We start from the raw sequence: 16535 nt of genomic DNA, 5'->3' as shown, positions 1-16535 counted from the left end.
AATTGGATGAAGAGGGCATTAAATGGACTTTTTTTTTTTTAAAGATTTCATTTATTTAAGAGAGAGAGAGCACACACATGAGCAGGGGGGAGGGGCAGAGGGAGAGGGAGAGAGAGAATCCCAAGCAGACTCTGTACTGAGCCCAGAGCCTGACGGAGGGCTGGATCCCGGGACCCTGAGATCAGGACCTGAGCAGAAGGCAGACGCTTAACCGATGGAGCCACTCAGGCGCCCCTGAATGGACTATTCTTTATGGTAATTTTATAAAATTATTTATTACACTATATTTTTATTTGTACTTCTCAGTTCTCAGACATCTGATAATTGGAGATGATTTAACTTATCTGTGCTCTAAAACTTTATTTTTAGATGATTTAACTTATCTGTGCTCTGAAACTTTATTTTCATAATTAATATCATTATTTAAGCCCTTTATCTTATATAAATCAGTGCTGTTCTCACACTGATGGTCTACTTTTTATTTAATACAGTATCTATGCAGCAGACATTCTCCATCCATGGGCTCAGTCTTATGTCATTTTTCTCTACTCCTTCTCTCAGTTTTTATAATTCATAAAATGTCTTTATCTCTACCACATCTCATCCATACTCCTATTTATCTCATACACATCACATTTAGCACATTTTCCAGAACATATAACCCATGGGTTGTTTTTATCTTGTTGGATAAGCAAGTGCCACAGCCTCCCTTCTGTGGCACTTGGTGTTGCATCACAGATTACACAACAAAATTTATTTTGTATATTTTATAGTAATGGCAGGTGGAAAATGCTGTGTGACATGGTATGTTGAAAGAAAGCAAAATCTAAAGGTCGAATTGCTCCAATGCTTATGACTCTCTTCCCTGTTTGGTCTCCTCTGAATGAGAATCCCTTGTGTGTAGGTCTGTTAATGCCGACAGGTGGCTGGCAGGCATATTGGCTTCAGCCAGGGGATGGATGGTTGGCAACCCCTGATCTGTTCACTAGTGAGAGCTCTTGTTCTTGGCCCCCGATTCTGACCTTCCGTTCTTTTTGAGGAAATGGGAAAAAACACATTTGCATATTACTCCGAAGGTAAGATTTTGTTTATCTTTATTTGTGAAGACAACTTTTTGTTTACCTGCTTGTTTGTTCCATTCATTCATTTGCTAAGTATATATTGCCCACCTACTATATACCAGGTGCTATGCTGGTCACTAGGCATGAAAACAATGTCTTAGTATGATCAATGTTTAAATTATTTTGGAGGAAACTGTGGGAGAGGACGATGTGAAAGAAGTCATGTGTCAACGGAGACATATTTTGTGGTCTGTGTGGTAATTTTTTTTTTTTTTACAAAATTGCTACTGGAGAGAAAATGATGATGGTTTGCACTTCTGACATCATTGCTAATGTTGGGTTTCTGGGCTTGGGCTCTTTGTGCTGCGGAGGCAAAAGGCGTTTTGAGGGGCTTAATTTCACTGGAACGCGGCACCTGTTGCTGGCTATTCTTGCGTATGAAATCCAGAACCTAGAGTCACTTGCTTTCATTTCCTTTTCCTCCCCGCTCCTTCTGGTGTGGAGGGGGTCCGGGTAGTAGCTCATGCGAAGAGTCACCACCTTCTTCCTTCAGGGTATGATTTTAATGCCCTCGAGAGCGGAAGTATCAGGTCTTTTTGTCCTTCTGTGGCTGAAAGACTCCCATATGAGCAGGCAGCAAGATTCTGAGGCTAGTGTTTGTGCCAGAGTTTGGGACTGGGGTGGGGCTAGACCAGCTTTCACAGCTGTTGCTGCCACCTGATACTTGGAACCTTCCTGCTGTTGAGGAACAGCATTTCCTCTTGGTTTCATATGATTCTTGGCTGTGTATCTGAGGAAGAGAGGAAGTACTGCATAGTATCATTTACTTTCCGGAAACTAACTTGGAAATCTCTGGGCTCCATGTTGGTTGAGGCACTGCCCTTGACCACCAGTGAGCTGCTTTCGAAGGCTCATGACTGCTGGAAGGGAGAGCTGTGGGGCTGCGAGCTGATTCTGAGGATAAGAACGTCCAAAGTGATTTTGTGTTTCCTCTGGTGTCATGAAGCTCCGTTACTTTATCTTCCAAGTGAGAGATGTACCAAATATTGGTACAGCTGAACTTGTAGGAATTTTGCAGGTGTCACTGAAAATAAATGTGAAGAAACCCCGAGATTCAGAGGTCTCTGAAGCTGGTGGGTTTTTACTGAGCAGTTACATCCTCATGTTCCAGTGGGGACATCAGGGCTTCCAGCACTCTCCTGAGTTGGCAACCTCCAGGAAGATATTTTAGTCCAACCTTCCCAATTTAAAACCAAGTTTGTTATATTTGCTCTATTTATACTCTTGTAGATAGACAGATTTACTCATGGACCTTCTCCAAGGGGAACCATTTTATGGAAAGTAGAGCTTCGTGTGGAACGGTACATAAATGATCCCAAGCTTCAAAGTTGGGCGTGGCCTGCTCACCACCAGAGCCTGCCCTGGGATAAGAGGGCCTGATTCTTGCTTTTGCCTTATTTGTGGATCACTGTTTTCTTTTTTGTACCTTCTGGAATTGTTTCCAAGTTCCACCCTCCCATCTTCCTCCCTGTTCTTTGTGACTTCTGAGAATACTTTAACAATAGGCTGCTTGTGCATTTCTTGCCTTCTGTGGCGGTCACTCCCACCTTGTTTGCTCAGCCTCAGCTCTCTCCTTTCGCTTTTTACGGGCTCCAGCCTGTCTCGGTGCTTCAGCCTGATCCCTGCATGATAGCAAGTGCCACAGTCTCCCTTCTGTGGCACTTGGTGTTGCGTCACTCTGCCTGGCCTGGGAACGGGTTCTCAGTGCACTGCATGGAACAGAGTAGGCACTTAGGGAACCCAGCTTTGGGCCCTGGGACCTTGTTGCTAAGTCCCATGGCTCATACATTCTTGAGTGATAACTAGTACTTGCTTTTCCTATTCCTTACTTGGTTACCTCTTGGAAAATCTGTCATCTCAGAAATCCTGGAGCTGATTGAAAATACGCCTGGTCAGTGCCTTGCATTGGTTCTGCCTCATTATTACCTGGATCCTTCCTACACAGTCTCCCCATGCTTAGCCCTAAGTTGTCAGAAGTAGATGATTACACCCCATTCCCAAGTTGAGAGGTAGGACCCATGGGAGTTTGGGTGGGTGTGCTCATAATTAGACAGGACTATCTTTGTGTGGTATAAGCTGCAGGCGGAATATACAGATGACTCATACATGTTAATACCCATATCCCCAGACTGGCCAACATCCTCAGATTTGCATAAAGGGCATGAGAGCTCCAAACAGAAGACATTGGATTGAGATTGTCACTGCAAGTGACTGAGGGGCAAAGTGTTATGAGTCCCACGTCTGAATCCGTAGGCTGGTGTGCCCGATGGGTGTGACTTAGGTCACCTTTCCCACTAAATGTTTTTATTGCTAACAGTAAAGAATAATCTCCCTGCTTCTCTTCTTCATACCTTCTCCTGAAGCTTGATGGTTCTAGAACCCTCTGAAACTGGAGAAGTTTTCTTCACAATGCCAGCAGATGCACTTCAAGCAGAATCACTTGCTGACCTTGCCCTACAGACCAGCAGGTTGCCTCTACTTTTTTTTTTTTTAGGTTGCCTCTACTTTTAAAAATGATTCCACCTTTATATTTCTGAATGTGTCCTTCTCGCCTGGCCACAGCTCTCTACTTCTCTGTGGAGCCCCTTTCTGCAGTTTTGGGGTCTGCCCTAGCTCTGCAGTGTTTCATTTTGCCCCTGTGATGGACCTTGCCCGCTCCCTTCTCTGTCAGGTGGGCCTGGATGTGAGAGCCAGCCTGGGCTCTTCTCGCTGTCCTGCTCCGCTGTTAACTTCTGCTCTGATGATGTCTTCCACAGCAGCTCCTCTCTCTTCTCTCACTAAGCGTTCATTTATTAAGTCCTTGCCATGTGCCAGTCACTGTGCTAATGGATGGCAGCATTTCTTTTTCACCTGATTTGTAAAAACAACATGCAAAACGTTCAGAAAAATCACTTCCATTTTCTTCTTTTTACCATAGTGTTTTTAAACGTTCCTCTTTCGTTTTAAAGCATTTGTGTTGTTTTATTCATCTCTTTTGATGTCTCCTTAAATAACTATTCCTGCACCCTGCAGAACCCTGGCAGTGTCCTTCCTTTCTTCTGCTAGAATGGCCGTCCCAGGGACGTCTGCCTTCAGTAGCCAGTACTGCAGGGCTCCTTCCGCTGGCCTGGCCGACTGGAGGCTGGCTTCTCCAAAGCCGTGGCGTCACTCAGCAGCCATGTAGTGTTGGCCTCTTCTAACACAGATGGCTGTCAGCTCCTGGGCCTCACCTCTGTTGATTCCAGGCCATGGCCGTTCTGTTTGGAAGTAGCATTGCTGGTGAGAAACTCTGCTATACCTGTGTGTGTGTGTGTGTGTGTGTGTGTGTGCGTGTGCATGCGCGTGCACACGCACACACACACACAGGAGGACACACACAGGAGGCCTGCCCTGGGAGGGGACCCCAGGTTCCTGCTCAGAGCCCTCCTCACCTGTCTGGGTGTAGGGAGTGGATGTATGCACCTACCACCTCTGTCTACCCATCTCATTAAGGGATTTGGTTGTACTCCTTCCTTACCTCTGAATCTCACTACTTCTGTGCAGTTTTCCTGAGATAATTGTAAGAACGTTTGTAATTTAATCCTGAAATAAAACTTCTAGGAATTTTTCTTTTAATTCATCATTCCAAGTAGGTATCTTTCACTGTTTGCCTGCTAGGAAGTAAAACTGATCATACTTAAAAAAATATGATTTCTTTCCTCCTTCTCTGGCATGTTCTTAAAGTCTGCATCTGAGGTCAACCTCTGCGTGATTGGGGATAAATTCTAAGCTCTTCAATGGTGGGTATTTTGGCTTAACTCTCTCTAATGTAATATTGTTGATTATAATGTCATTCCATTCCATTAATATACTAATATGGAAACAAAGGCATGTTTCAGATTTTATTTATATCTTCGTGCTTTGGAAAAACAATCTCATGAGAAATCACTCAACCGATTAAATACCATCCTCAATGTTACTTTTTTGGTTTTGCTTGTTTTTAGAAAAGTTTTCCTGGCTTTTCCTCTTTGTAATTGTTTTAACCAGATCAACAGTAGGGTTGTAACTATTTTTAGATATGTTATTAAAATCATGTGAAAAATCCTTTTCATGTCAACATGTGGGGTTTTGTTAGGAATCTTTAATGTGATCAAGAACTAAGGGAGAATTTCCTAGCTAGAAAAAAAAAATGAGTTAAAATATCCTGATACACTCTTTGATTATTAGAGAAGTTGTATTCTAACCAGTTATTACTCTGATGAAAATATGAAAGGGATTGAATTCGACTGTTAGAATCTTGAGGTACAGAGACTATACCTTTTCTGTAATGCTGTGTAGATGGTCTGGACCATCAGGGGAGTTGGCTCAGATTGTGGAGACCTGTATAAACTTCATGAAGATGATGAGATTCCAACCCCCTCCTTTTTTTTGGCATGGGAAATCTTTGAGGATTATGAGACTGGGGAGTTGTAGATATTTTAGAAAGATCATTCTGGGGGATCTGTGGAAAGGTGGATTGGCGTGGAGAGAGCCTGGAGGCAGAGGGGACACTGCAGGTGGCTTCGTCGGGAGACGGAGTGAGAGAGGATGTGGTTGAGGTAGGCGGGAGATGGACAAGACCATGGATTTCATAGGCAGTTCCACCATCCCTCATCTGCAGTGACAGTGGTTTAAAAGAACTCTGAACACCAAAAGGTACTTTCTTTGTACTTAGTTTGACAGTAAACCTGAGCTTGAACTGAATTCATTTGTTGGTGAAATCTGACTTGAATTGCTAGGATGCTTTTAAAAAAAAGCTCTACTTATCTCACTTACCATTCACGACACACACATATTTGTTGCAGAACTATTAATGCGTTTGCTTAGGGGAAATTGCTCTGGATCTTGCTGTTTGTTTTTTTTATTTTTTTTTAAAGATTTTATTTATTTATTTGACAGAGAGAGACACAGAGAGGGAACACAAGCAGGGGGAGTGGGAGGGGGAGAAGCAGGCTTCCCACGGAGCAGGGAGCCCGATGCGCGGCTCCATCCCAGGACCCTGGGATCATGACCTGAGCCGAAGGCAGAAGCTTAACCACTGAGCCACCCTGGTGCCCCTGTTTTCTTTTGTTTTAATTTAACATATGCCCTCTGTGCTCTATTAACTTTGCTCAAGTGGGGAAAGTTCTAATTCGGCAAAACAACTGGTTCAAGGGTTTTGGAAAGGGATTGTGAAGCTCTATTTTGACCTATGTTTACACGGTAAAGTTGATAAGACTGACAGAGTAAATATGAAGAGACTTGTGGAGGAAAAGAACATTCCTAGCCTAAAAGACTCCATGATTAACAATGACACCTCCTCATTAGCATGAGAAGAAACAGAACTTTTGGAGGGAATCAGAAATGTTCATGAGGTACTGCATTGCATGATTTATTGAAAAGGACATATCCTGGATTTTTGAAGTGTTGCTTGTGTGCAGGGTCTTGGACTGAATCACAAATCCCTAGGAAAAGACGACAAGTGGAGAAATTTGGACATGCCCCGAGGAGTAATTTATAGTGTTGCATCAGTGCTAATTGTCTGGTTTGACAGTCATACTCTGGTTATGTAATATGGTAACATTTGGGGATGCTAGGTGAGGGGAATATGAGAACTCTGGGTACTATTTTTACACCTTTTTTTGGTGAATCTGAAATTATTTCAAGTTCTAAAAATAGGAGAAAATAAATTGCTTGTCCTACCAGGACATGGCATCCTCATCCATGCTGCTTTTAAGTAGAGAACATTTATTAGCTGGAGCATAGTTTTCTTGGAGATTCAAAGTCTGTAACAGCAAGTCCAGTAAAATTTTCTTTTTAAAGATTTTATTTATGTATTTGACAGAGAGAGACACAGCGAGAGAGGGCACACAAGCAGGGGGAGTGGGAGAGGGAGAAGCAGGCTTCCCGCCGAGCAGGGAGCCCGATGCGGGGCTCGATCCCAGGACCCTGGGATCACGACCTGAGCCGAAGGCAGACGCTTAACGACTGAGCCACCCAGGCGCCCTTCCAGTAAAATTTCAAAGTCACATCACCCCTCCCTCTCCAATTATTTTTAAAGCTGACCTTGTTTTTATCATAAGAAGATTAATTTAGCATTTTGTGATCTGAGAAAAATGTTTGATTCCAGCCTAAGTGTGCGTAGAAGAATTACAAAGTGAAGCCAGTATTGTCTAGAGAGTTTGCAGGAAGGGCCTTAATTAACTCCAGCATTTCGCTTGCACTTGGCCTCCCTGGTGGTGGAGGGTGTGGTTTGTCTCCAGTTTTTGTCTGCTGCCGTGCAAGGTTACATGTAGGTTCATTAGTTAGGACCAACAGTTACAACGAGATGTTCAAAGCCAAGATGGTTTGTGGATAACAGAAAGGATGAAGAAAATGCGTGCGTTCCACAGCAAGGTCGGCTCGCTGGTGCCTGACCGGTGCCTGACGCTGCTGAAGCTCCTGGGCTTGTGCCTCCCCAGTGGAGCGAGCTTAGTGTCTCCCAGGGGCTATCTGACTTCTATACCACCGCCTGTAGTTTCAGCTGATTCACTCTGTGATTCTCTCTCCAGTCCAATGCTGTCTTTCCTTTTTGATGAAACAGTGGACCTAGGCTGACAGCCAGTTGCTGTTGCGCTATAATAGAGCTAGTGGTATGTACCAAATTTGATTATTGCTGTCAACACCAGATTGAATAAGAAAGTGCATCCCCTAGACAGATACTTGCAGCATAAATGGTCTCTTGATTTCCCAAGAACTAGAAATGAGGTCAAAGTGTAATCTAGCAGAAGGGGTCTGTGGATGGAGTGGGTTCTGACATTACAAAACAATTTTAAAAAGTGCCCTCCTATTAGATCTTTTTAGAAGAACTTTCAGATACCTTTGATAAGCTGATGGTTGCTTCTGATCTTCTTCACCATGAAGTTTTTATAGCAACTCTGATAAAACCTTTGTGCTTGTGTTTGATCAGTGGTTTGCTTTTCCTGCATAGAATCTACTTTAGAAGTCGTACTGGTTGACACAGACCATATTTGCTCCTGAGCTATGATGACATTTCCACTTAGCTTAATATGAATGTTTTAGAAATTTCCCACAGTGGAAAGTTCTATTTGACATAGGAAAGTTCAGCGGCCAGTTTCATAGTTAGCTGTATGCCAAGAAATAACTAAAACAATGGATTACATAGTGCAGCCTTGGGACATGGAAAATTTCTTAGGAGAGGGATGAATCATATTATTAATACATGTAAGGCTTGAGGTCTTATATTGGAAAATAAAGAAAAAATTATTTTTTAAAGCTTATGGCATTTTTGTATTTTCTTTGTCATATTTTATGTAGGCTTTATTCTGTTTATTTTTCTTTTTTTAGGGGTCAAGAGAATGAAAATCCTAAAATCGGATGTATTAGGAAAGAGATAATTCATATCATTGTACATGAATTTGTTCAAATACCATAAAGTCTGAAGAAAACTATAATTCCTCTGAATTAGATTAGATAATCCCTTTGCTTTAGAAAAAAACTGATAATCTCTTTGAATTTAAAATTAGATAATTCTTTGAATTAGATTGGATAATCCCTTTGAATTAGAATAATTACTATCCTCCCTATATCACATTTCTTTTTTACTTGAAGTATGGATGACACACAATGTTACATTAGTTTCAGGTGCAGAACATAGTGATTAGACAATTGTGTATGTTACACCGTGCTTACTGTTGGTAAGTATAGTTACCATCAGTCACCATACAAAGTTATTACACTGTTATTGACTGTATTCCCTGTGCTGTACTTTTCATTCCTGTGACTTATTTATTTTATATCTGGAAGTTTATACTTCTTAATCCCCTTGACCTGTTTTGCCCACAACCCCACCCACTCCCCTCTGGCAGTCACACGTTTGTTCTCTATTTATGAGTCTGTTTGTTTGTTTGGTTGGTTTCTTAGACTCCAAGTATGAATGAAATCATATGGAATTTATCCTTCTCTGGTTTATTTCATTTAGCATAATACCTTGTAGGTCCATCTGTGTTGTTGTGGATAACAGATTTCATTCTTTTTTATGACTGAGTAATATTCCATTGTGTGTGTGTGTGTGTGTGTGTGTGTGTGTGTGTGTGTGTGTATGCATGCCACAGCTTCTTTATCCATTCAATTATCGAGGGACGCTTAGATTGCTTCATATTTGGCTATTGTAAATAATGCTGTGATAAACTTAGGGGTGCATATATCTTCTCAACCAATATCACATTTTTAAGAGGTAAGGGGAAAATACTGCTGGTATCTAGATCCTGACTTGTTCCTCTTGGCTACCTTCAAAATTTGTGAGATTCTCAATCTTAAGTCACATGTGGTCTAAAATTTCTTCCTATAAATAATTATGGCTGTTCAGAGGCTGCTTTAGTTGAGCCTATTTTATTTTTTTTAGATTTTATTTATTTTATTTTAGAGAGAGAGAGAGTGCGTGAGTTGGGGGGGGTCAGAGGAAGAGGGAGAGAGAGACTCACCAGCAGACTCCCTGCTGAGCGAGGAGCCCCACATGGGGCTCGATCTCACGACCCTGAGATCATGACCTGAGCCAAAACCAAGAGTTGGACGCTTAACCAACTGAGCTACCCAGGCACTCCTAAACCTATTCGTATTTAAGAGGAAGACATATATAGAAAGACAGAAGGAAAGGAATGATTTGTAAATGATTGAAATATCATATTTACATTGAGAATTTCATCTTCTGAGTTTTCTTAAGGAGCCCTTTGGGGAAGGTCTAGCTGCTTTAATAGCCTCTTACTGGAGATATGATTCAAAGGTCAGTACTTATTTAGCTGGCATGAACCTATACAGCTATATCAGTTGAAATTTTTTCATACCTGTTGGAAAATAGCCACTGTTAAAGCCAGACACCTTTAAGGTCTTGTTTCAGCACCCTAGCCAGTATCCATTTTGATTAAGTGGTCCCCATGCCTTACTGGTTGTTCCGTATTTTGAGTATTGAGTCCTGCCTACAGGAATGGAGACATTTTTGGGCCACTGATAAAATTAGGCTTTGATAAAACCACCAGGGAAATGCATATCAAACCACAATGAGATGTCAGTTCATACCGACTGGATGGCTGTAATTAAAAAGGCAGCTAATAATAAGTGTTGGTGAATATGTGGGTAAATTGGAACTTTTATACACTGCTGGTGGGAATGTAAGGTGGTGCTGTCACTTTGGAAAACTGTCTGATGGTTCTTCCAAAGGTTAACCATGGAGTTACTGTATGACCCAGCAGTCATATAGAGAAATGGAAACACGTCAACATAAAAACTTGTTCATGAATGCTTATAGCAGCATTATTTGTATTTGCCAAAGGTTAAATACAACGCACATGTCCATCAGCTGATGAGTGAATAAATAAAATGTGGGGTGTTTATACAATGGGCTATTATTCAACCATAAAGAGAAGTGAAGTACTGATACATGCTACAACATGGATGAACTTTGAAAACATTATACTAAGTTAAAGAAGCCTGTCACAAAAGACCACATATGCTATGATTCTATTTATATGAAATGTTCAGAAAAGGCAAGCCTATAGCGACCTACAAGTAGATTTTCATGGTTGTCTAGGGCTGGCCGGTGGGGAGAAAACAGAGAGAGATTGTGTTTTGGAGTGATGAAAGTGTCCTGAAATTGATTGTAGTAATGGATGCATATAACTCTGTGAATATACTAATAATCCTTGAATTCTACACTTTAAAATGGGTTAATTACATACTGTGTGAATTATATGTGAATAAAGCTCTTACAAAAAAAGAATTGGGGACGCCTGGGTGGCTCAGTTGGTTAAGCGTCTGCCTTTGGCTCAGGTCATGATCTCAGGGTCCTGGGATCAGACCCGCGTCATGCTCCCTGCTCAGTGGGGAGTCTACTTCTCCTTCTGGCTGCCCCGCTTGTGCTCTCTCTCTCTCAAATAAATAAACAAAATCTTTGTAAAAAAATAAAAAAGAATTGGGCTTTGACCATGTGACATAATTGATGGCACTGTGCTTTTGGCTGCTTGCTCCTCGCAACAATCCGAGGAAACAGGTGGGGCCGCTGCTCCCATTTTACAAATTTGGAGATTGTATTAGAAAGTATTTTGCCGGAGTCCTACAGCTTCTAATCTAGGAAACACACAGAGATAAGGAGGAGGAGAGTGGGGCAAGTCTTGGCAAATTCTCTCAATCATACCTTAGCCAGTAGCAGGGACAGAGATGGCTTTTACCTTAAGCCCCTGTGTATCCTGGCATGGGTACATATTCTATGAAATATGAAAATTTTTGCTTATAACTGAAAAGTTTCTATTTCAAAGCAGGAGAGAAAAAAGAATAGAAAAAGAAGAGGGAGTGGCATTATGGGGACTGATTTTCCTTGCTTGTTGTGCATGGGTAACGTGAAGAGCAAGAGAGGACCTCACATACACAGAATCACAGAGCCTGGAAAATATGAGTCAAAAGTTTTACTTCTTATTTTATAACTCTGTGTGGTGAAGCTTATTTTTTTCCATAATAGTAACATGTAAGGAATTAAGCAGAATTGTGAATTTCATTTCTCCAAGGTATATATGCATATTAAAGTAAAATAACAAGTCCAATTTATTCTTTGAAGTATAGTTAATATGTACCCAAACTCTTCAGCCCAGTTGTGCACCCGGGGCCCAAATGCCTCTATTTATATACATAGTGGGTTGGGAGGTGGGTGGAGGTGTCCTTTACCAGCCAACACTGTCAAAACAGGAAGCAAAGTTATAATCTCTTTGTAGTAGATTAGAAACATTCAAAAGCCCTGAGTTGTGACAATTAAAGAGAAAAAAAAAAAACAACACAAAAACACAACAACGACAATAGTGAAAATGACCTAAGGAGTTTTCACTGACTGCTAAATGTAACTAACTGTCTGGTGTGTAGAGGAGGCTGGGTTAGCTTTAGTCAGATCCTCTCATGGGAAAAATAAACGCCACCCCAAAACAGGACATCCCAGTGTGCAGTTCGCAGGCTGCTTTTGTGTTCCACTTCCTCTGCATCTTTTTCCTCGTCATTTAAGCCACTGTAGGTGATGAGCGGCCCAGCAGCTACCCCATTTCGTTGGAAAAAGTGCAGACTTGACTTGCCAGGGCGAGGAGCTCTCCAGGCCTGCAAGCACTTATCAGGTAAGTGTGTCAACTTGCATGACTCCCACCCTGGGAGGTTTTGAAAAGGGGACGACAGCAAAGACAGGGCTCTCTTAGTCATTTACTGAACCTGATTTGTTAACAGAACCGCCGAAGGCAGGGCCTGGCTGGTGAGGGGAACATACCAGTTTGTGCTTCCTGACGCCACATCTGTCTAGACTCCACAAAGAGTAGAGACCAACGCTGTCTGCTTCATCCTTCTCTTCAGAATGTGACAGTTTGCCAGTCATTGGCTTCTTTGGAAGAAGCACTCAAGGGTCCATAAATCCGTTGTCACAAATGTGCTTCAGTTTATCTCCCTGTATTTTCAAAGTAGCTTATTTTGTGGTTTGACTATTTATTGTCATATAAAGTTTCCTCTTTGCCAGTGGACAGTGAGACAGAGCTCATCCCATGGTGTACCTGATTTATTGTACTGGCTAAAAAGATGTTTTACCTTTTTTAAAATATATAGTGTAGAGGGGCACCTGGGTGGCTCAGATGGTTAAGCGTCTGCCTTCGACCCAGGTAGTGGTCCCAGGGTCCTGGGATCAAGTCCCGCATCGGTCTCCCTGCTCGGCGGGGAGCCTACTTCTCCCTCTGCCTCTGCCTCTCTCTCTCTCTGACTCTCATGAATAAATAAATAAAACATTTAAAAAATATATATAGTGTAGAACTGATAGGGGTGAAGAGGACATTTGTACTTTGGGGGGGCTGGAAATGAAGGGGTTTTCGTATTAGTACCATGCTGTCGAGGAGGAACAGAGATGCAGAACTTCACAGTGGATGTGGTCATGTACGTTTCTCACCGGGGTTTATTTCCAGGGTGATATAGATTTTCTGATCAGGTCAGATGTACGTATCTTGTTTAATGTATATATTTGTGTACTGGTCGTAGAAGCTTTTTAAGGGAAAAAAAAAACAACAACCCAAGTGATGGGTATTGTTTGACCTTACATTCATGCTTGAATGTTGTCTCTGTGGGAAAACTTTCAGGCTGGTTAGAACTTTTGCAGTATGTGTTTCTTCCCTTTGGAATTACTCTTTACCTCTTACTGTTTTCCTTCCTAACTCCATGTGAATGAGGTGGTCAGTGCTGGTAGGCACGTTCTCTGTGGAGCACATTTAAACTAAAATAGTTGGAGCAGTCCCTATTTCCTTAGTCAGTTTGGTTTCTTGGTCAAGTGTAATAGGAGATCAGTGGGCTATAACTCACTTCTTTGGCTATTACTTTTCTCTCTTATTTAAAGAACAGTATGCTCTCAACTGAAAATTAAAATACAGTTCAGGGACCAGAATTAAAATCCCATGCATTGGGACGCCTGGGTGGCTCAGTCAGTTAAGCAGCTGCCTTCGGCTCAGGTCATGATCCCAGGGTCCTGGGATCGAGCCCCACATCGGGCTCCTTGCTCAGCGGGGAGGCTGCTTCTCCGCTGTCTGCCGTTCCCCCTGCTTGTGCTTGCCATCTCTCTCTCTCTTTTGTTCTCTCTGTGTCAAATAAATAAATAAAAAAATTAAAAAAAATCCCATGCATATGAAAGTATTGTGGCATCATGGCTTTTCAAAGATCTCTGGACTCTGATTTAATCTTCTTTCTCTGGCTTTTATAGTCTCCACAGTCCGCTTGTGTTTGTGTTACTATCTTGCTACAAAGAGCCTCAAGTGACTATGGTGGTGAAATCAAAAGACAGGAGAAAAATACAAACAAATCTTTAATAAGTAAGCACATTTTAAAATGAGTAGACTGTAGCTTTAAATATGAATTCTGGTCCATTTAGATAGCATTCTCTCCTGCCCTCTGACCAGCCCAAAGGCTTTAGGGGAATTGAAAGCATTAGAAAAAAAAAAAAATTCAGGACATGTTCTTTTAATAAAAATAGCAAACCAAATGTGTACTTGATTTCAAATTCCACAAACCCTAGACTCTCTTCTCATTGGTTTTTGGTAAACTGAATATTTTTTGTATTTGCTGGGTAGATCTCTAGTGATCTTGTAAGAAATAAAGATACAAAAAAATACATTTTTAATGGATGTTATATTTCATTGCAACACATGGCCTTTTTTGGTTTTCAGAGCAGTCTCCATAATAGATTAAACTTTGTGATGAATCTTTTTTTTTTTTTTTTTGGATGAATCTTTTAGTTACAAACCTCAAGTAGGTAGAAAGAATGAAACCACAAGTGTTTTGCATTAAACTTTTGACAATAAAGAGTTGATATGCAAATGACCATTGCAGAATTTAAAGGAAATAATAAAAAACAAGGTATAAAATGGAGTGAATTTTAGATACATATTAGCTCAAAATAAGCCATTCAGTGTTATTTTTGAAATTGCTGATCCTTTGCTCTATGGTGTGATCTGGAATGGGGAACCCAGTGTATTTGCCTCCCAGCCACCCACTGAGCTACAACAGGGAAAACTGAGTAAGTTGAAATCTGAATCTCTATATCTGTCTATCTATCTGTCTATCTATCTACCCGTCTATCCATCCATCTATGTATTTATTATATCTTTCTTTGATATGGAATATTCTTATTTTATAATATTAACCCAAAGCTTTTATGACCTAATTCCTTTCCTTTCCTTAATCTTGATGTCTGTGTACAAATGATCAAATGTTAAAAATAATCTAATTGAGGGAGACCAAAGTTAAAAAACAGTCTTGAAAATGTGAAAAAAAATTATTTGGTGCCATTCTAGGACTTGTAGGCATCTACTAATGCACAGACGATTTATGTCTAGAAATTGCCCTGCTCAGGAAGCCACTTCTGGGAGGCCCAGCTTATCTTACCATCCTTCCTGCTTGCTTGGTGGCTGACAGGACTCTATGTCAGCCATTTCCTTTTGAGATGGGTTGGTTAAAATATCCTCAACCTTGGCTCCATGTTAGAATCACCAGTTTTGAAGCCCCACAGCCGGAGACTCTGATTTAAGCAGATGGAGGCCCTGACTTTGTAGCTTTTCAAAAACTCTCTGAGTGATTCTACTGTAGATTCAAGGTGGAGAAGCACAAGGGAATGTTATTTGTTCCCTAGGAGACTGAGAGCTCCCTGAGGAGGGCAAGAAGGAAACTTTGTCACCATTGTACCCCGCACCCAACTGTGTGCCTGGCATACAGGAAAGGCTTAGTATCTGCTTGTGGAAATGAATGAATCAATTCCTCTGAGCAACAGGAAGGCTGGAAGAGGGTTGGATCTCTTCGTTTCCAGTTGGTGATGATGTAGAAGAGTATGTTGTATTAGACTGTGGCTTCTCTGAATATCAGCTGTCATCTGGGAAGAAGCTCCTGGAAGAGATCAGAGGAGGACCGGCTAACCTTGGGGCACATTGAGCAGCCTTCTCAAGAGACAAGCCTCCCAGGTGGCAGTGTCTTCATGAAGCAAGGCAGGTTGAGAACTTTGGAATAAGAATTTCGTCAGGGACTGAGGTGTCTGTGTGAACGTGGAGGTGGGGCTGGTGGGGGGGGGGGCGCTATCAGGAGGTTCTCTGGAAGGACCTGTGTAAAGATTAGTTTGAAAGGAAGGAGTGTGCTGATCTTTGCCAGATATTAAGGGCTTGACCTGCCAGCTGACTGCATCAAAGTGTAGGGAAGTTTGTCTGGGAAAATTTCTCAGGGCTTGTGAGTTTTTAGCTGATCTTAATGTTTGTAAAGAAAATGCATTGGTGGTTAGGAAGACCAGGTGGAATATAATTTGCGGAGGTGAGAGAGAAAATTGTTAAATTGGGAGAAGAAGGGTGGACAGAGTGACTTGTTTGAAACAAAAGAATTTGGGGGCAAAATGAGATGTCTGACTAATATGGTACTGAACAAACCACTCAAGGTATGGACCTGGGTCTCCGTTCCCCCTATGATTGACTGTGTAAGTCACTGAACCTCAGAGCTAGGTCTCCAAACCATTCAGATTCCCCAGGGGGCATTTTAAAGCACCTTGCAAACTATAGTAACATTCAAGGTAAATAAAAAGAATAAGTTCTATAAAAATTATCAAAATCTAGTCAGTTGATAATAGGCTTTGCCTAGTACCCAGAGTCTAGGAATAGGAAAACAAATATTATGTTCATTATGGTGCTTAAAATATATTTAGGCTGAAGCTGTTCACCCTGCCATCATTTTCGTTGTGTTTTCCCTTGGCCTAACTTGAAAGGCATGCTCATGACATGGGTCCTGGATCTGTTTCATGTTACATTTTGGTTCTTTGACCCTTATTTTGAGGGCATCAGGTGCTTCCTATCCTAACCTTTTGCAAATCCCAGATTTGATTGGAGGGCCAGCGAAAAGACTGGTAGGAGC

General features: G+C 41.6%; 1 protein-coding gene across 10 annotated transcripts in view; it reads left to right on the top strand.

Moving 5' to 3' along the window:
* UTRN (utrophin) overlaps positions 1–16535 on the top strand; it is a 500526-nt gene that overhangs the window by 42548 nt on the left and 441443 nt on the right. For 5 of the 10 annotated variants that reach the window (XM_027601869.2, XM_027601864.2, XM_027601861.2 and 2 more), the window contains exon 1: positions 12139–12244. The exons of 4 other annotated variants lie outside the window; for them this stretch is intronic. In XM_027601869.2, coding sequence (XP_027457670.2) covers positions 12151–12244 — 94 coding nt within the window. In that variant the 5' untranslated portion in view covers positions 12139–12150. Of the gene's footprint in view, positions 1–12138; positions 12245–15531; positions 15629–16535 lie in introns of those variants that run through there. One more of the 10 variants, XM_027601865.2, reaches the window with a different exon arrangement.

Source organism: Zalophus californianus, chromosome 7, assembly GCF_009762305.2.
Source record: "Zalophus californianus isolate mZalCal1 chromosome 7, mZalCal1.pri.v2, whole genome shotgun sequence".
In the NCBI taxonomy this organism is placed as follows: Eukaryota; Metazoa; Chordata; class Mammalia; order Carnivora; family Otariidae; genus Zalophus; species Zalophus californianus.
Note: the sequence above shows the minus strand (reverse complement) of the source record. Positions and strands in the feature narration are given on the sequence as shown.